This window comes from Nicotiana sylvestris, chromosome 5 (assembly GCF_000393655.2).
Source record: "Nicotiana sylvestris chromosome 5, ASM39365v2, whole genome shotgun sequence".
Taxonomy (NCBI): domain Eukaryota; kingdom Viridiplantae; phylum Streptophyta; class Magnoliopsida; order Solanales; family Solanaceae; genus Nicotiana; species Nicotiana sylvestris.
The window spans coordinates 155,829,188-155,850,794 of NC_091061.1; the positions used below are offsets into that span (position 1 = coordinate 155,829,188).

At 36.8% G+C, this 21,607-nt stretch overlaps 2 protein-coding genes across 2 annotated transcripts; one reads left to right on the forward strand and one right to left on the reverse strand.

Annotated features, from left to right (window-relative positions):
- The first annotated feature begins 3,624 nt into the window (after window positions 1–3,624).
- On the forward strand, window positions 3,625–6,705 carry LOC104215688 (uncharacterized). The gene is made up of 2 exons (XM_009765546.2): window positions 3,625–4,087; window positions 6,041–6,705. Exons 1-2 carry the CDS (start codon window positions 3,761–3,763, stop codon window positions 6,509–6,511), a joined length of 798 nt encoding a protein of 265 aa, XP_009763848.1. The 5' UTR covers window positions 3,625–3,760; the 3' UTR covers window positions 6,512–6,705.
- A 1,151-nt stretch (window positions 6,706–7,856) lies between these two features.
- Window positions 7,857–18,888, reverse strand: LOC104215691 (uncharacterized). Its single transcript, XM_070147151.1, has 4 exons — window positions 18,670–18,888; window positions 8,151–8,215; window positions 8,014–8,033; window positions 7,857–7,930 (listed from the first exon to the last, which is right to left on the reverse strand). Exons 1-4 carry the CDS (start codon window positions 18,886–18,888, stop codon window positions 7,857–7,859), a joined length of 378 nt encoding a protein of 125 aa, XP_070003252.1.
- Window positions 18,889–21,607: the final 2,719 nt, after the last annotated feature.

Here is a 21,607-nt window from a genome sequence, read left to right on the forward strand (position 1 = left end):
TATTTTCAGGTACCTGAGCCTCTCACATGAGGTCTTACAAAGTGTTATGTCGTGGTGCTATTCTAGAGCACTTGCCTCCTTATTATGACTATCTTGAACATTTGCCCCTCTCCTTCTTCAAGGAGTTTTATCTTTGGAACCGATTGGTCTATTATGCTTCATGCGTGCCATAGACTCTGTCCCTTATGGACTTTATTCTATTTGGAGCATTAGCAACTAAAATATGGCATTTAGCTTTGGGTCAGCAAATGCATCTGACAATAATTTATAAATTAATTATCACTTGAACTTCAAGTTCATATTTTCTTGTATGAGGATCTATATGTATTCATAATAATTCATTTCACGTATCACTTTCTCGGCTATCCATTTTCTCTCCCTAATGTTGGGATCACCAACACATTTCCCACCCTTTTTTGGGAACCCATCTTTGTGCATTGTGGTGGCATAATTAGATCATATAGCACATTCATATTTCTATATATAAATTATTTGGTCCTGAACCTGAACCGATTGTGATAGGGAGAAATTTTCATAACTTGACTAGATGCATACAAGTGCTGGTGTATATTAAATAATACATCTCATACAAAATTTCATTTTTGGGAGTTTTGTTTTTATAACCAATGATTTAGTTATAATTGGAGGCAAACAATTTTCGCTAAACCAACTTGGATTTAAACCAGTATTATCAAGATAAATCATCATAATTTATATTCTGGAATTGTGCTCTAATAATTTGAGCAAACAATCTTGCAAAAGCCAAACGACAAGTTGATAACAAATGCACATGTGACCATAGAATAGATGCATCTATTAAAATCATATAATAGTAAACGGTCCATATGGCAGGTGACTGGGCCCATATATTTATCACCTTTTATTCGTTCTAGAAATCAAGGGATTCAATCCCAATCTTAACTGGTATATCATGAGAATAAGCAGCACAATAGAATTCTTGAAGAATCTTCTACTCTTCAATATATGTCAATGTATTTCTTAACTAATTTTTCGCATCATAATTGAACCGGGATGGTCAACCGGTTATGCCAACTAATATTTATTTTAGTAAACCTCTAGTTTACTTATGACATATGATTCCAACATCATGCTTATATTTGTGTAGTACAAATAGAAAAAAAATCGGGTAATCTTTCATATTTACCCGGTATGATTATAGAAATATGAAGATATTCAATCTTCCTTTCATTTATAGTCTCAATATGCCAATCACTTTGACTTATACATTTGAAATTCAAAAAGTTTCTTTTGAGACTTTACAATATCAATGTGATGAATAATTTTATTCATTCGGATAGTAACAAATTAGTTTTTCCGGAGCTCTTAACAACTTTTGTACTACAAGATCTTTTATCATACCATTCATATGGTAAATGTCTCCTTCACTGAGAAAATTATATCATAATAAATTGTCATGGTCAAAATTATCATAAGCAAAATTATTTCTTGCTTTAATTTTGCCTTTAATAATTTTTATAAGGCATGCCAAAATATTTTGGCGTATCACATGAACGAGACCAATGACATATTCATGTAACCACACAATAATATTTATTCTCTTTAATTCACTCAAACCTTCCTCAAATGTGAGTTGTGTGGTATTCATCCAATCATGCCTTGCATGTCTTTATTCATTACTTTTATCACATATTACCACATTCACCTTTAGGAATGAGTCTGCATTCTCAATGCTTATCACAAGTCACATTCTCTTCAAGCAATGGATCATAATCAGCGATGTGCTTCATACCAATTTGATGGTAAACATTGGCTTCACATTTTGAAGGACTATTTTGAGAACCCTTGTTGTTCTCCTTTTATAATCATTTTGATGATTATTATTATTTGGAACGTTCACGTTCATTGTTCAACCACTTGTCTTCATTTAGACTTATTATGCACTGCTACCACATTCATTTCAAGAATGGAGTTAATCAAGTGGGACAATCTTCATGCCTTTTCATGAAAAATATATATTTTTTTTAGTCATCATTATATCATCAATATGGTACATTGGGGCTCAAACCCAATGTCTTACCAATATAAAGGCATGTTAGGCCATAATAAATTGGCTCAAACCCAATTCTTATCATTATGGAGCATCAAGACTTGATCCCAATGTCTTACCCTCAATCAATGACATAATAGGCTAAACAATATTGAGATTCATTCTCAAACCTTAATTTCAATCACATGCCAATAAAGTTTTACACAACTAATTTGCAACTTAACAAATCAAATTTGTTTTCTTTAATAAGTGTACAAATCTCAAATCAGCGTAAAGTTTTATCAATTATTTGTAGCATCTATATAAAATACAACCGTTTGTAGTTAGAATATTTCTTCTAAATTCTATTAGAGTTTAAATGGATCATAAAATCATTGTCATAATATTTATTGAGCCTCTCTAAAAAATATTATTGTTTTTGGGGTATACCCTACCTATTGGATTTGATTTAACGCCATGACTTTCTTTCACTCAATTCAACCAAGTAATTAGTGAATAAATTTATCAAAAGTACAACATATAGGTAAAAACACATATATAGTATCCATACATAAATTCAGGATTTATATTACCTGAAAAATGACATTATAGGTAACAACTTATCAGTTGTAGTTTATGCATCATTCATATAAAATACTTGAAAATGGTAAGTCCGTAGCAAGCATCAAGTAGAACATGGATACTGGAAAATACCTCTTCTAATAGTCATACTAATCACTGTTTGCTTCAAATGATACGACCATAAATTATGAAGTATACTTTCTCAGTAGTTGATTTATTTTCCAAATTTCAAACCTAGATAAAGATGTGAAGTATTTCTTGTTTTCTTCAAAATGATTTATGCTTCTCATTAGTATGACATTTTTTTATTCCCCCCCCCCCTTTTTTTTTACTATATGTAAGTGTAAAAATCCAAAAGGAAAAAATATTCATCCAAGTAAAAGAAAATGTTAAAAGCAGTAGGACAGATTTAAGATAGTTAACACACAAATATGCATAAGACAACTTATATAACATATCCTTGGTTACCATGACATGCCTCATATCAACAATTAACTGCTACTATGATTTTCTCATATAGAACTTCGAAAATTTTATTCCATTCATATGATATGAAAGATATAATATTAATATATGCTTATGCAATATAGGTAATGGTATGAAGTTGTGTGCATACGAGACATTAGAGGAATGACAAGTATAAGATAATCATGTATTCTTATGTTTCATTACTTATCATATGTAGTTTCTCTTTACTTTCAACCATGAAATGATATGTATAACTTCTGATTGCAATCTTTCCAGATGTAAGACAATTTTGTAGATATATATAGAATTGGTTCGAGACTCGTGCTGATAACGTGTTATAAAATATAACTCAAAGTAACAATATGGAACAAGGAAATAAAAGCAATTTAGTAAAACATGAACAAGAAATGAAGATAGAGAGAAGGAAGAAATTTTCTTCTTCAATTGTGTGTATTTTCCTATCTATTACAAGACCTTTATATAAGCATAAAAAGTGAAGAAAATATATGATGGAATATGTCACTGAACATACAAAATAACATCCACCATGATGTGATATTTATTGTAACAGCAAAAATCTTTTTTCAGCGGCTGCTAGATTTATTTGGTATAGAAACTTCATTTCATATTTGTACACAAGCAAACACATTTTCTATACATAGCCTACTCTAGTTTGAATATTGAGACAAGAAGATCTGAAAAATGTTTCAAAGCTTTTTGTATGAAGAGCCATCTTCAATCATCACAGCAATAACTGTGGTGACTTTTACATTTCTAGCCTACTTGGGTATTTCTGAAATTATTGGTAAACATCTCCAATACTCCAAATTTTGGAATGCGAATGCCAATTCTGCTTCCTCTAGTAATTTTCTGCAAGCCAAATTATCCAGCAGAATTGGGATGCTTATACTGTATACCCCAGCTTGTATTATGGGTTTTGCTTCATTTCTGCTATACCCAAATGGTGGAACAAGGTTTATGATACTTAAATCTGCTGTTACTATCCATTTCTTGAAAAGGGATCTTGAGGTAACTTTTTTCTTATCCTTTTTGTGAATGTTTATTTGGGTAATGCCTATCTTTCTCCCCATTTTTTTTACTTTGATTATCTTTACTACTATTTTAATGTCGATTCTTTGGCATTTTTACCATAGTGGAGGTTGTATTGAAAACAACTTCTCTGTCTTAACAAGATAGTGGTAAGGTATGCGTAAGCATTACCTCCCCATATCCTACTTACACTAGGTTTGTTGGTGTTGTAGTATTTTTACCATGACTTTTTTACTCATATATTTTTCAAACCTGTTTTGAATATGTTTTTTCTTGAGCCGAAGGTCTATCAGAAACAATCTCTATGCCTCACGCAAGATAGGTGTAACGTCTGTACACTCCACTTGTAGGATTAGATTAGTATGTTAGTGTTGTTATTGTTTGACTATATTTTCCCCCTTTTAATGCCTAGCTTTTTTTGTTACTTTTGATGATCTTTATAATCTATTAATGAAAAAGGATTTAAGTTATGTAGGGTTATCGATTAAAGAATTTTCACACATTATAGCATGTCGTTACTGTATTTTCTAGGTTACAGATCAGACTTGATTCGAAGAGTTGACTTTGTTGTAGGTCAAATTTAGCTGATGGTACTAGAAAATCTGTAAACTGTCCATGTACAAGACTTGAGCTCAACGAAAAACATTTGGAATGAAATCCTTCCCTCCAGTTATCCCAACAGAGAACTTATAGGTTATAATCCCCCAATCTTGCCAATACCTTATGAAGCTAAACTTTCCGCTATCATTTCCTTTTGCATTTAAACTGTTGTAGCTTCAGGGTATGAGGTAAGCCTGAAATGATCTTGTGATTCCTCTCTCAAGGCAGAGGTGGACCTATGTTTGGAGTAGAGGGGTCACTGTACCCCGTTAACCTCGTCAAAAATTCTGGTTATATAGGAAGCTCATGTTGGGTAGCCCTTCAATTCTTTACATCTAAGACTACCATATTTTTTGGATCTATTGCTTCTCCCCTGATATTCTATCATCCTTTATCAATATTTTGGATCTCTTTCCCCGTCTATTGTAACTGTCACCTGAGCTTTTTGATGCTGCTGCAAGCACATGCATCTACATACCAAATTAGCATTATCAACCTTTATAATGCTTACAAGATTCCTACGTCGTTCCACTAGTTCATACCAATCAGTGCAATCGCATGATTGATTAACTCAAAGTATTAATCTCAGGTAAGAAAGTAACTTAGTAAGTAATACCAAACTGATTTATCTGATATATTGAACCAACTAGTATTGACGTTGCTGTAACATGGGGACTAAATTATCATGATAACCACTGAATCTAAGTAGTCGGAGACTTGTTGGTGTTGTGTAGAAATTTGATTTACGTTATCTGTTGATTTAAATCTATCTGAAGTTATAAGGAGAAGGAAGAGCTGCTCCATCTAAATGCACAAATATTCTGAATCTGGCATACCTGGTGGTTTTCTATAGCTCTCAGGATACTAATGCTTTGAATATCTTTCCTTGCTTATATTGTGTAGCCTGGAAAGGGGCCATGTGTATCCTCTCCATCAAATACACTAGCTACAGATAGTAATATATTTATGCGAGCAAAATTCCAGATTTGGGTAGTAATACTTCCAAATTATTACAAAGATTTGATTGGTAGTGGTAATTAATTATTTAACTACTGTGGGAACTTCTTTTATGTACTCATTTGGGCACATATGTTTATGAAATTTTACATCAAACAGAGATATAGGAAAACAATTAACGGAAGTCATATATTAGCATTTGTTATGTCATTGCCTCCATTACCGCTACCTGCATTGGATGAAACTTTAGCCCCAGCTTGTTTTTACATATTGAACACATTCACTATTAATCTAATAGACTTTGCTGCTGCTTACATTAATACTGTTCTACTTCCATATGTTCATACATTATTCCCTTAATTTTCTACTTTGCAGGTTCTGTTTGTTCACAAATACAGTGGTGGGATGGTTCTTGGTTCAGTGCTCATTATTTCGTCCGCATATTTTATGTTGGCGGCAGTCATGACCTATATCCAACACTTAATTCAAGGATATACGGAGCCAGAAATCGATCTGAAGTATATCGGTTTACTGATATTCGTAGTTGGAATCAGTGGCAACTTTTATCATCATTACCTCCTTTCCAAACTCAGAGACAACAGAGAGAAGGGCTATAAAATTCCCCATGGTGGCCTTTTCGGTTTGGTCATATGCCCTCATTATCTTTTCGAGATTCTTGGCCTTTTAGGGATTGCATTCATCTCCCAGACATCATTTTCATTTTGCTGTGCTGTGGGTTGCGCTTTATATCTGATGGGAAGGAGTTATGTCACTAGGAAATGGTACCTTTCCAAATTTGAAAAGTTTCCTAAGAATGTAAAGGCTCTGATTCCATTTGTTTTCTAGAAAATACAGTTTGCTGTAGGAAAGGGCTTTGCCTTTTCTCCGTTCAGTTCCGGCAAGTAGCTTACTTGATTGAGGGAATGATGTACTTTGTGTTCAACTCTATGATAACACTTACATGTATGAAGTTTGAAGCAGCACAATTTGTAACCTGTTTTCTAAATTTATAGCAATGTAGAATTGTCTGCAGGCAGAACCCCCGGTCCACCTACAGCAGAATAGTTTCATTTATCATTTCTGTTGAGTTCCCCAGCCGAGCGTCTATTGGAAATGGTTTCTCTACCTTTACTAGGTAGTAGTAAGGTCTGTGTACATACTACCCTCCCCAAACCCACCTATGGGAATATACTCTGTCTGTTGTTGTTGTTGTTGTTGAGTCATATATTTTCTAACATCGCCTGTTTAAGGTATTGATAAATGTTTTGGACAAATTCATCCATTGGTTTAAGATTTTGGTTTGGATCCTTAGATCTTTTTGCATCAAAATCACCTGTTGGCAAGTCCAGATTTTGCACTCATGTCCAAAATTTACTTGTGTTAATATGAGGAAGGGTGTTAGAGTTATAGAGCGTCCATAATCGGTATAAGGAGGGCAAACAAAGGGGGTTTATAGAAATCTCGAACCAACCTCAGATGCTCATATTTTTAAGTTTTAACACTTCCTTTTAAATGTGAATATATATTTACTGTTGCTTCTGTATTTCTTCTTCCTGAATAACTTGACCATGCAAAAAAGGGCCCGGGGAAGGGCCGATCCCTAGAGGCGTGATGTAACAGCATACCCTGATGCAAGCATTAGTAGCTGCTTCCACGGCTCGATCTCATGACTTATAGGTCACACGTAAACAATTTTACCGTTATTCCAATGCTCCCATTCACTTGACCATCCAGTTATACAGCAATCGAGACACATTCCTATTGGAAGATGCATTACACTTGTTCTACTTTCATTCGACTGCTTCAATACAGTAAGAACTCATCTTTTATATGAAAAGGTAGATTTGTGTAACCAAAAAGGGAAGCTATTTGTTTAGACATGTTCTCATCTGTTCTTTAATTTTGGATCAATGAAGTTCCAAATTAAAACTAAACTCCTTATCTGAATTGCTATAAGCTACAAGTCCATCCCATAAACAGAACAAATAAACAAGTCAAGTATTCAACATCTGGACATGACAATTCAGCAAGATGAACTGAAACTCTTCATTGAATTGAATAAGAAAAGCTACAAACAAGCATCATAAATATGATGGCAAAGCAAGCCCATCTTTCAAAAGGAAAGAAAAAAGAGAAATAGAAACTGATAGAAATTAGTGCCTCCATTTGTTTAATGTGGCAGAGATAGAAATTAATTAACAAAGCTTAGTGCAATAGCATTTGCGTTGGATGCCAACGCAGTCACCACCAGAGAAACCTTCATTTCTGCAAACAAGAGCACAGTTGTGATCATGCCAACAGGGTCCATGATATCCATGGCTAGGAGACATGCAAACTCTTGCTTCTACTTGTCGCATCATTTCCATTTCTGCATTCATATAAAAATACTTCATTATTTAATGAGATAAGACGCCAAGATTTGAATTTTATGACTCTTATAATTGAGATACAATAATCACTAGGTTCAAAGTCAAAAGCTACTGACTTTCCCCCTGAACCCGTCCATGAAATAAGAAACATAGCTCCGTTTATGCGAGTTTGCAAAGTTAGCTGGTTTTAAGTGAAAAGTAACAAAAAACCAAGTATATTAAGAAAAATTAAATGAGAAGGTTACCAATGAAGGACACTTACGTGAGACAAAGATTATGAGAAACACAAAGAGAAAACCAAAAGTACCCTTCCTATCCATTTCTGATAATCTTTTTTCAGCTACTTCTTTGATGTCTAAGTGAGTTAAGACCACTCACTATATAAAGGAGGGTTTATTGCAGAAAATCCAGAAATCACGTGAGGACCATACAAAGCATGAGAATTTCAACAGTAAACAAAATTATCTGGTACAAGGTCTCATTGATCTGGCTCACGTGCTTGTGCAGAGGTGCCCATACAAATTTATCCAACTACTCATTAGTGCTCGGTATGAAATTTTTTTCGCCTCTAACTTGTTGTATTTTGATGGTTATACACCATTTCTAGTGGAATTTTATTTGCATTGTACCAGAGGCGACTCAATAGCAGTGGGGCTAAAGTCAAGACTTAATAAGAGGCATTAAATTTGTTTAATAATTTTATATATTTTGTTGATTTTTTTTTTTTACTTTTTGAGACGTAATTTCATCTTGACGATATAATCAACCCCTTTGATTTTTGTTGAATATTACTAACCTTTAATAAGATTTTATTAAGTTTAATTTTGAATTATTTCTTTTCACATGACCGTCAATGTAACTTACTATATAGCATTGCCTCCCAAAGTAACAATCATGTAGAAATTTGTATTTACAAAAATGACAAATATTTTACTATCTAATTAGCTTGAAGCGTGCCTGTAGAGATTTTGAAAGAAAATATCTTACAGAGTTAGAGTTGTCAATAAAATTTATTCAAGTTGGACTAAGAAGAACTAGAAAGTAACTGCAGATTTAATTGTCTTTCACTTTCATTTGAATTTTCTCAACCAACTCCGAAAAAATAGTACAATATAAAATATAAAACTATATTATTAACGATTGGTGACAAGGTAGCAAAAGATGGTTAAAAGATTTTTTACCACTATTTAATAATAAATACAATTAATATTTAAATTACATATAAAAAAAGTAACTTTTGGGGCCTCTAATTTTCTGAGGCCTAAAGCAGCGGCTTTAGTGGCTTGGGGGTTGAACTGCCTCTGCATTGTATTTGTTTCATGAGCTGAGAGTGGTTCTAAGTTAGTTTTCAATTTTTCCAAGGTAATGTTTTGTAAAAGAATAGGGACAAGAAACTATATTGATAAAAAAAAAAAAAGGACATAATACATGTACCATTTACAAAAGACCTGTGGCTAGGATTTTCCAATTAGCTTACACAACCGCCAGAATATAAATCGGGAAGTTAGAAAATCAAAGATAGATAAAAGACTCCTTAAAAGATCAACTCGAGTATTCGAAGAGGAAGTCGAATGTCTGGAGAATTCATAAATGATTAAGGAGTTCATGTATAAGAAGAACAACAAATCAACATGCGCTAAAGTATCTGTAACGATCCGACCGGTCGTTTTGCTTTCTAGATCCTCGTTCCCCTAAAAAGACTCTTCTTATGTGCTTTTACTATTTTATGACTTGCGAGAATGGTTAGTTCGGGATTTGAAATGGTTCGGATTGAAATCGGAACACTTAGTTCCTTGATTTGGCTTTAAAAGGCTAAGTTTGACTTGGGTCAATATTTTGAGTAAACGACCTCGGAATCGGGATTTGACGGTCCCAATAGGTTTGTGATGATTTTGGACTGGAGCGTATATTCGGATCGGGTTTTGGATGACCCGGGAACGTTTCGACGCTTAATAGTGAAAGTTGACACATTGAAGATTTTAAAGTTCTTTAAATTTGGATTGGAGTATGATTTGGTGTTATCGAGGTCCAATTGGGATTCCGAGCCTGGGAATAGTTCTGTATGGTGATTTAAGACTTGTTGTCGCGCCCCCTTTTTCCTTCGCGGAGTCCGGGTTTCCATATTTATTGGGAACAAATCGTTTCCTTTTGGGAATTGGGTATCTGAAGAGTCACCACCTAACGGATTAAGGTGCGTTAGGGCACCTAGAGCAATTAGCTCATGTAACCAGTTTGCATTACCAGAGATTAGGGTAAGGGATCGAAATAACCTTGAGGGGAAGGTGTTAGACACCCTTCGCGGTCCACAACGGTGGGTCCCGACCAAACTTAGTTATGTGAATTAGTCATTTAACAAGTAAGCGGTCTAAGCACATATTTGCAAATAAAGGTAGTTTATGCAGTCTAAACACATATACAATCAAGAAAGTTTAGATGGTCTAAGCATACGTAAATTAAGGAGGTTTGAACAGTCCAAGCATACATACATAAACTAAGGAAGTTTAGGCGGTCTAAGCACACATATGTGAATTGGGGAAGGGAAGTCCTAAGTTGATTAGCCTATAATATCACATCTGTACAATACCCGGTAAGCCTTCCTCAACTAGAGGAGTTACACGTGGCATTAACGCACATGTCATCATATCCTTTTACTACCCATTACCCTCCCCTTAGTGGTTATAAAAGCGAGTTTAGTTAACGAACTCTAAGCGTGCTTTACCCGTCCCTTCCTTGTGGTCCCGGAGGCATTTATGACCTCTATACTTAGGCAGTTCTAGACACTTCTAAGATATTTAAAGGATAAAATCTAAGCGACAACAAAGAACACATAGGACTGTCAAATAGGAAAGCAATTAGGGGCTAATGTTTGCCTCCACACATAATCAGATACATAGCACATCTCAAACAACTGATTTTAAAGAAATTCAGAAAGCCTTCGAACATGATATCTAGATGAATATCACATATACGAAATATGCAACATTTTGTTTAAAGCGAAGTGGCAGAACCCTTAGTCAGCTTGGCTATTAATTTTATAGTCTGTTAAACCTGGATAATTTCACACAGAAATAGAACCTGATTTCACAGTTATTTAATTACCTAAGGCTTGCCTAGGTGTGTGTCTGTACGCAATCATAATTCTGGAAATTGGTTAAGACAGCTTGAGATCATTCAATCTTATAGGCAAACTGAATTAGGTGATTTACGTTACAGAACTGATTTCATGCATGTCTACACTAGAACATGATATCTATGTATTGGGCTATTCTTAAACCTTTTTATAGACAATTATTTATTCAAAACGACATAGACATGGTTTAGAACCAATGAAAACAAAGTCTTAAATCAGGATTTCTAATGCACATAGAGATGATCATTTTTTATTAAGCACGATTACAACAACAGTTTAATGACATGATTTCCAGGTGATAATAACTTATGCAGAGTCGAAGAAAGAAGTGATGAACTTATAACATGTTTCTAATATGCAAAATATAAACGTGAGTGTCCTAAGGCAGGTTTTCTAATGCAAATATTATAGACTTATGACATGTTTTGATGCAAGTAACATAACATATGGGCCTAAAGCATGATTTCTATCATAACATAAATTTGAAGCAGGATTTCTGTTGCAAATATATATATATATATATATATATATATATATATATATATATATATATATATATATATATATATAAACTAAGAGCATGATTTCTACTATGTATCAACCTAAAGCATGATATCTACCCAATTTCCCATAAACATCATATAGGAACCCTCCCTTTTTACTAATCACCCCAACATCTGTTTACAAATAATATTATTACAGACCAGGATCAAATAAATTACATAAGTAAATTAAATTACACTATAGGGAGCCTAAATCAGGCCCAAAGTAAACCTGGGAATGCGAGGCCTTCAATAGAGTCTCAGAAGCCAAAGATCTTATAGCCAATAGTGTATTTCTTGGTGTGTCAGAGTTCTCTAAGGACCTTAAGGATCCCGGGTAGTGCTCACACCAAGATCTTTCATAAAATAGGGATTGGTTATGTGCAGTGTGGAAGGGCCAGCCTTGGTATGCCAAAGTTCAGAGAGATCTCAGGGATCCCTAATCAGTACACATACCAGAGGGACAAAACTTAATAGTCTAAGAGTAGGGTGAGAGTGCTTGACATAATGTTGAAAGACTTAGTAAAAATAGTTATAAGTGAAAAGATTCAGAAATAATTTTTTAAAGATACTGGGAGTGACCAATTTTAAGAAGAATTCTAGGAGTAAGAGCAACAGTTTTGAAATCATTCTTTGAGGAAAGCATACCCAACAAACAACCCAATTAATCATAGAATACCCAGATTTACTTGACAAAGAGACTTACAAATAAGGGGTGAATGGATTGGGAACATATAAGGTTGAAACCACATAAACAAGGAAACACTTGATACAACAAATGTCCAGAACAACTAGGAGTCTACTGAACAAGTTAGTCATGGTGATGGACAGTTAAGACATAGGGAAAGAACACAACAGGATCATGTTGAAGACAAGAGTTTATTGAACAAAATTTGGCATACAATTAGGGCCAATAGAATGCACTAGAAAACTAAATAACTAACATAGTCATACCAATTAAAGGGAGGGGTAAGGAAACTAAGTAAACATGCTGGACAAATATCAAAGAACTAAATAAAGTCAATCATGCTGATTATACATAAGGCAGAATTTAGACATGCTTAATAACAACAAACAGAGAAACAAATTGAATAACTAATACAGGAACAAGCATAGATGTATAGGCATAGAACACATAAAGTTGAGTTTAAAAATCTAACTGGAGACATACCAGTTAAAGAAGAGAAATTCATAATGTAAAAAATAGGTGCAACTCCACTATCTAGGCTTGGCTTTCAGCCGGCTAGACCAACACTCAGCACAAGTAGCAAAGAAAGAAGAGAGAGTTTGAATGTATGTGTGTGTATTCTGAACAGTGTGTTCGTCTTTTAAGAGGTAGAACGTGAATGTATATATAGCACTTTAGGGAGTGAAACAAATAAGTTAAAGAGAGTCACAGTTCAATCAATTAGAAGCAATCAACCAATTATGGAATCAATTCCAATTGAGAAATCCGGAAAAGGCCCCTTTTATTGGGGAGAGTCAGTTAACGGTCAGAACTGGGACTCAAATTAGGTAATAAATCAACAACATACCATATAAGGAGTCCATCAAATCCCCAAACTACTGATAATTAATTAAGGCAAGTGTAATTAGTCACAATAGGGAAACAAGTAAAAAATTCGGAAAAAACTGATATTAATCAGGAAAGAATTATTCAAATTGCCTAAATAGAAATCAATTAAGCAACAAAATCCCAAAGAATATTGGATTTAATAGGAAAATCACTCAAATCCCTAAATAGAGTCAGTTAATATGACTAGTTCACAGAAATAAATATAATAGAAGAAATCAGTGTTACCATCAGAAACATCAAGGGTTCGAGCATACATACGAAAATTAACCAAACACGTAAAGAGATGACTAGATTAAACATTTGAAAGTAGAAAAACCTCTTGAAGAGAAGTCTGGGAAGAACCCTAACTTCAGAAAGAGTGAATAAAATCGTAGCAGTTAACTAAACAAAGGATTTTCAAAGGAAAACACCAGAAAATACTCGAACCATTTAAGATCTACAAAGATTAGAACGAATTCGAGTAGTTGCAAAACTAGGGTTTTCAAAATAGTAGAGATAAAGAAACTTGGTCAAAACCCATAGATTCAAACTAAAGTAGGAGGAAATTTGTACTCACAAATGAGAACGGCCCCAGACAGACCATTAATCAAGTTTTAGGCAAGAACTAGGTCGAATTTCCATGAGATTCTTCTAAGGATCCATGAAATCAAGCAACCAGGGAGCGTACACGGTTGGTAATAGTCGGAGAATACTTAGAATCTCCATAGATAGGAGCTCTTATCCGGTGACAGTGATTAGGGTTAGGGGTAGATCGAGAGAGAATGAGAGAGGTTAGGGAGTTGAGGACGGTGTGTGAGGGAGTAAATAAGAAGTTTGGGGATGAGGGGGTCGTTCTAGGTTAATTAGGTAAGTTTTAATGTGGACCGTTGATCTAAAGGATCAACGGCCACGATTTGATGGGGGTTTGGGTTGGGTAGGTGCAGATTGGGATTAGGGTGAATTAGGCTGGTATTATTAAGAGGTTTGGGCTGGTATTAAAGGGTTAGGTCCGAAAATTAGAGAAATTAAAAAGGCTATTTGTTAAATACCCAAATAATTACAAACAACAACAACAAACCCAGTAAAATTCCACTAATGGGGTTTGGGGAGAGTAGAGTGTACGCAGACCTTACCTCTACCCCGAAAAGGGTAGGGAGGCTGTTTCTGACAGACTTTCGGCTAAAATACCCAAATAATTGATAGAAAATATTTTATAAAATAATTATCAATAAGAAAAAAATAATTTTCATGCATAGAAGTGCTTTAAAATAATTATTCAATATTTTAAAAATATAATGGACCAATTTATGGTAAAATAATGCAATGATGTATACATGGGCTATAATTGAAAAAATTAGTGCAATTGTAACCAAAAGGTGTAAATCTGGCCATTCGTGAAATAATTTAAACTTAATATAACTATAAATAGCAGTATTAAGTCATGAAATGCTATAAAGCCATTTGTGATGCAGCTGGTAATTATTTATGTAAATAAAATACTAGGATAAAATTAATTTTAAAATATAGAAATTATGGAAAAATATAAATTGATGTTAATGCATAGTTTTGAAAGTATATATGTACTTTAAAAATACTATAGGAAAAAATTGGGTATCAACAACTGCCTTTCTTTACCCAGGAAGGATGAAAGAGTTTTCGGGTAAAGAAATGATGGCCAATTTTGACCGAATGGGATATTTTTTAGAAAAATGGAGGCCGAACTCTAGTCTTTGAGATGCCTACATATCCTTGGTTTTATAGAAATCAGGCCATATGTAGTTTGGGACCTACCGGTGAATAAAGCCGATGGGGTTGCTATAGGAATGACAACTAGTTTCAGCAAAGGTTCCTTTGTGAAATGTGATGTCGGATAGAGTTATTATTATGGTTCTTGAGTGTAACGGATGTATTATAGGGTAGATAGCTGGATATCACGAGGTAGGATGTAACTGATGAGAATCAGTTATGAATGGTAACGTGAAAATGGTATGAGCTGAAATCGGAGCGAAGGTTGCTCCTGTTAGAAAAATGGTTACCTCCGAGATCACCTGCAAACTCAAAACACAATGCATGCAATTACGTAGATTACTGCGAAAATTTAAACGTGATGAAAATTCCTTTTGGACCATGGAAGATTGCCCTTGGACGGTGTGGATGACGTCCTTAGACTATGATGTCTTGGGCCATGAGTTGTGAGATAGGAGATTCGCAAGCCATGAAATGATTTTCTCGGGCCATGAAATGGTGCCTCTGAACCATGACGCCTTTGAATAATGATATGCAAATTTGAGAGATCCTCAGGCCATGGCATGATGTCTTCCGGCTATGAAGATGATGCCTTTGGACAATGACGCCTTTGGACAAGTTGGCAATATTTTAGCTCATGAGATGTAATAATATGATGCTAAAATTAACAAGACAAGTCTTAGTCTTGTGAGGTTGAGGGCAGAGCTTAGCCTGAAAGAGGAGCAAATAGAGAGTGTTGGAATAAAGCAACATTTATGCAAGGAGGGACAATGCTTAGTCCCTTGAGAAGGCAGTTCTTAGCCTTATGAAAATATGGAGGCAGGCCTTAGCCTCCTGCAAGATGGAGATAGAGCTTAGTCTCATGCAATATGAGGACAAGGCTTAGTCCCATGCAGATGGAAGGCAGAGCTTAACCTTATAAAAATAAGGAGGCAGGGCTTAGCCTCATGCAAGTATTGAGATAGAGCTTAGTCTCATGCAAAGAGAAGACAGTGCTTAGCCTTATGCAAATATGGAGGCAGGACTTAGCCTCATGCAAATATGGAGACAGAGCTTAGTCTCATACAGGATGCGGGATAAGGCTTAGTCCCATACAGACGGAAGGCAGAGCTTATCCTTATGCAGATATGGAGGCAGGGCTTAGCCTCATGCAAATATGGAGACAAAGCTTAGTCTCATGTAGGATGCGGGACAGGGCTTAGACTCATGCAGATGGAAGGCAGAGCTTAGCCTTATGCAAATATAGAGGCAGGGCTTAGCCTCATGCATGGTTCGTGACAGGGCTTAGTCCCATGCAAATGGAAGGCAATGCTTGGCCTTATGCAAATATGGAGGCAGGGCTTAGCCTCATGCAAGATGAAGACAGAGCTTAGTCTCATGCAGGATGCGGGAAAAAGGGCTTAGTCCCATGCAAATGGAAGGCAGAGCTTAGCCTTATGCAAATATGGAGGCAGGGCTTAGCCTCATGTAAGATGCGGGATATGGCTTAGTCCCATGCAAATGAAAGGCAAAGCTTAGCCTTATGCAAATATAGAGGCCGGGCTTAGCCTCATGCAAGATTCAGGATAGGGCTTAGTCCCATGCAAAGAACGAATAGCAAATAAGAGTAGAATGTTTCTTAGCTGGAGATATGTTAGGTGTCTGGTGGCCCGATTGATAGTGATTTCGCTGCATGTATATATTTGTGAATGCTACTGTTACGTTAGATGTGCCTGCGCTCAAAGAAAAATTGTAAGTTTTGTAAGGGTAGGTTGGTCTGTGCCTTTCGTCTGCTGGCTCTGCTCCTCCATTATAGAGGCCTTGTTTGAGGTTCCCTGGGTAACACCTAGCTGTTATAGAGTTTTCAAAAATATGCAATTATTGGTAAAAATAGAGTTATTTTAGAAAACATAGTGAAATATCAAGTGATTTTTAGATGAACTAGTGACTGTAACATATTTCAAAGACATTGCAGCTTTCTTGTGTTAGAATTTTGAGGATCCTCCTCAAAATTCTGCCCCAGTTTCTTAACCATATTCTGACTTTCTTGCATGCGATGGCATTAGCTGGACTTGCTCCAGAATTTTGAGGGTCCTCCTCAAATTTCTGTCCTAGTTTCTGATTCGGGGGGGGGAATGGAAATTTTATTATGATATGACCGAACCCACAGGGCTGCCTACGTATCCCCTCTTAAACGGGAATCAGGTCAAGCGTAGTTCAATTATATCAGATGAAGAAATATAAGTAGTCTAAACATGGTATCTCTTGACTGCGTCTGAATTGATTGGTTTTGGCCAGGTTTCTCCGCCCATTTCTACAAGTATGAGCGCTCCTCCTGTTAGCACCCTATGAACCATGTAGGGACCTTACCAGTTGGGAGAGAATTTCCCTTTGGCTTCATTTTGATGTGGGAAGATCTTCTTCAGCACCAACTGTCCTGGTGCAAACTGTCTTGGTTTGACCTTTTTGTTGAAAGCTCTGGACATTCTGTTCTGATAAAGCTGACCGTGACATATTGCGTTCATTCTTTTTCCATTTATAAGGGCCAATTGCTCATAGCGGCTCCTTGTCCATTCTGCATCACTGAGTTCGGCTTCCTGTATGATCCTTAAAGAAAGAATCTCTACCTCGACTAGGATGACAACTTCAGTACCATAAACCAGTAAGTAAGGAGTTGCCCCAGTTGATGTGCAGACTGTAGTGCAGTACCCCAATAAGGCAAAGGGTAACTTCTCGTGCCATTGTTTGTGGTTTTCTACCATTTTCCTTAGTATTTTCTTGATGTTTTTGTTGGCGGCTTCTACGACTCCATTCATCTGAGGTCTGTACGCTATGGAGTTCTTGTGCTTGATTTTAAAAGTTTCACACATGGCTTTCATCAGATCACTGTTGAGAATGGCGGCATTATTAGTGACAAGGGACTCGGGAACTTCGAATCGACAAACAATACGATCCTTGACAACGTCTGCGATGACATTCATAGTTACAACTTTGTAGGATGTAGCGTCCACCAATTTTGTGAAGTAGTCAATGGCCACTAGAATAAATCCGTGCCCGTTTGAAGCAGTGGGCTCGATTGGACCGATGACATCCATTCCCTAGGCGGTGAATGGCCAAGGTGAGCTTGTTGCATTGAGCTCATTTGGCGGCACTTTTATCATATCAACATGTAGTTGACCAATCTTCTTGGCCAAGACAAAACCATTCATATGCGGGCCGCAGGTCCCAGAATGTATCTCCTCAAGTAGCTTAAAAGCCTCTTTTGCTTCGACACATCTTAGCAATCCCAAATCAGGAGTTCTTTTGTACAAGTTTTCTCTACTGTGGAAGAAGTGATTGGAAAATCTCCGAAGTGTGCATTTCTGAGTATGGTTCGCATGCTCCGGATATTCTCCTTTTACCAAATATTCTTTGATATTGTAAGACTAAGGCTTCCCGTCTGTTTCTTCTTCAACATGGGCACAATACGCCGGCTGATTATGAATTCTCACTAGGATGGGATCAATGAAATTCTTGTCTGGATGCTGTATCATGGATGACAAAGTGGCCAATGCATTGGCAAACTCATTCTGAATTCTAGTCACATGCCGAAACTCTATCTTCGTGAGCCTTTTTCTCAATTCCTGTACATGGTGCAGATATGGAAATATCTTGGAATTCTTGGTGGCCCACTCTTCTTGTACCTGGTGCACAAGAAAATCTGAATCACCCATTACTAATAGCTCCTGAATATTCATGTCGATTGCCATGTTGAGTCCTAGTATGCAGGCTTCATACTCTGCCATGTTGTTGGTGCATGGAAATCTGAGTTTAGCAGACACCGAATAATGCTGGCCAGTTTTCGATACCCGGATGGCTCCAATGCCCACTCCTTTGAAATTTGCAGCTCCATCAAAGAACATCCTTCACCTGTTGTAAGCTTCGGTAATGTCCTCTCCTACGAATGACACTTCTTCATCAGGAAAATACATTTTCAAGCGTTCGTATTCTCCTCCCACGAGATTTTCAGTAAGATGGTCTGCCAATGCTTCTCCTTTGATCACCTTTTGAGTTACCAAAATGATATCGAACTCACTTAACAGTATCTGCCACTTGGCTAACTTCCCAGTTGGCATGAGTTTCTGAAATATGTACTTTAGGGGGTTCATCCTGGATATAAGGTACGTGGTGTAGGCACAGAAGTAATGCCTTAATTTCTGAGTTGTCCAGGTCAAAGCACAACAAGTGTGTTCCAGTAGAGAGTATCGTGCTTCATAAGGTGTGAATTGTTTACTTAGGTAGTATAGGGCTTGTTCCTTTCTCCCTGTCTCATCATGTTGTCCCAAAACGCATCCGAAGGCTCCATCTAATACAGATAGATAGAGTAGCAAAGGTCGACCTAGCTCTAGAGGTACCAAGACCGGTGGTGTAGACAGGTACTCCTTGATTTTATCGAAAGCTTTCTGACAATCCTCGGTCCAACTTGTTTCGGCATCTTTCCTCAATATCTTGAAGATGGGTTCACATATAATTGTGGACTGCGCTATGAAACAACTGATATAGTTGAGACATCCTAGGAAGCTCATCACGTCCTTTTTGCTCCTAGGTGGCGGTAACTCCGGAATAGCCTAACTTTGGATGGGTCCAGCTCGATCCCTCGACGGTTGACAATGAATCCCAGTAACTTTCCTGCGGGAACCCCGAAGGCACACTTTGTGGGGTTTAGTTTTAAGTTGTACCTCCTTAATATGTCAAAGAACTTTCTCAAGTCCGCTATGTGATATGCGACCCTCTTGGATTTGATAATGACATCGTCCACATACACCTCTATTTCTTTATGTATCATATTATGGAAGATGGTTGTCATGGCTCTCATGTAAGTAGCCCCAACATTCTTTAGACCGAATGACATTATCTTGTAGCAGTATCCCCCCTATGGTGTAATAAAAGCTATTTTCTATACGTCTTCTTCATCCATCTAGATCTGGTGATAACCCACGAAGCAATCTACAAAGGATTGGAGTTCATGCTTGGTGTAATTGTCGATCAGGATATGTATGTTTGGCAGTGGAAAGTCGTCCTTGGGACTTGCTCTGTTTAAGTCTCGATAGTCAACACATACTCTGACTTTCCCATCTTTCTTCTGAACAGGTACAATGTTGGCTAACTAGGTTGGGTATTCAACTACCCTGAGGACTTTGGCTTTGATCTGCTTAGTAACTTCCTCCTTGATTTTTAGGCTCATATCTGGTTTGAATTTTCTGAGTTTCTGCTTCACCGACGGACACATGGGATTGGTAAGCAACTTATGAGCCACTATGGACGTGCTCAAACCGATCATGTCATCATATGACCATGCAAGGATATCCTCATACTCTTTCAAGAAATGAATGTACTCCTCCTTCTCTATCGGTGATAAGTGAATGCTTATGCGTCTCCTTGACGGTTTCGGCGTCTACCAAATTTACTGCTTTGGTTTCATCCAGGTTGGACATAGGCTTATTCTCAAAGTTCTCAACCTCTCTAACAATCTCCTTAGGTATTTCATCTTCTTCATCCAAGTCACTATCCTTATATTGCGTTGCCTCATTACATGTCACAATCAGCGGTTCATTAGAAAAAATAATAATAACACTGTAGAAAGAAAAATATGGAAGATAATAATGAATAGTAAATAGCAATGCATTGATTAAAACTGAAAACATCCAAAATAAGTACGTCTCGATAAATCGAGCAATTATTTTGAAACAAGTGAGTCCTTAAAACAAAATTACTGAAAATATCTTAGATGCCTAGCATGGCTATAGAAATAAAATTAAGTTGATTGCCAAGCTACCCAGGGACTCGGTGATGGTGTGGCAGTCCAGTTCCTAAGAACAGCTCCTTTCTCCACAGTCTGAATAGTGAGGCCTTCTTCCTCCTCCTCAATTATTGCACTGCAATCCATGTCTTTGTCCTTTAGGAACAGATTCCTCAGCCCAACTAATGCTTCTTCTTTTGCAGTTCCCCATATTGTATCAGCTAGGTGAAAAGTCTGACCCAGATGTGGCACTGGTTGCTCGAGAGTTTAATAAGGTCCACACCATGGAGGCGACCAGTCGTCATACTCTTGCCATGTATACTGGTATCCGAGCCCGAAAGTAGTACCATGCCGTTTCAGCTATATTGGTTTGGTGATGCCTTGGAGATTCTTCCCAAGCCCTTTGCCGGGTTCATACCCAGACCATGCTAGTATTCTTTCTATTTTGTTACTCCACCATTTGTCTTTCTCAACGACATTGATACATTCGATGTGATGATAGGTTTCCCCTCCTAGCCTTCTTTTTTTCTTTATAACCGAGATGGTTTGACTGGTGTAAATGGGGTTACTCCCGTCCTCGTGAATGATCACCTCCTGATGGTTCCATTCGAACTTCATAGCCCGGTGTAGTGTGGAAGCTACAGCCCCAATGGCATGTATCCACGGTCGGCCCAATAGAAGATTGTATAAAGCTGATATGTCAAGCACTTGGAATTCAACATCGAACCAAGTTGGCCCAATCTGTAGACAAAGATTAATCTCCCCAATCGTGGCCCTTTGAGACCCATCAAAGGCTTTCACGTTCATGCTTCTTGCCCGTATTTCATGGAAACCTTTGCCCA

Coding starts and splice junctions, on each gene's coding strand:
- LOC104215688 (XM_009765546.2), top strand. CDS start 3,761: ATGTTTCAAAGCTTTTTGTATGAAGAGCCATCTTCAATCATCACAGCA. Junction 4,088..6,040: donor TCTTGAAAAGGGATCTTGAG/GTAACTTTTTTC, acceptor TCTACTTTGCAG/GTTCTGTTTGTTCACAAATA.
- LOC104215691 (XM_070147151.1), bottom strand. CDS start 18,888: ATGTTCTTTGATGGAGCTGCAAATTTCAAAGGAGTGGGCATTGGAGCC. Junction 8,216..18,669: donor CAGATTTTCTTGTGCACCAG/GTACAAGAAGAG, acceptor ACTTAAAACCAG/CTAACTTTGCAAACTCGCAT. Junction 8,034..8,150: donor TGGACGGGTTCAGGGGGAAA/GTCAGTAGCTTT, acceptor ATATGAATGCAG/AAATGGAAATGATGCGACAA.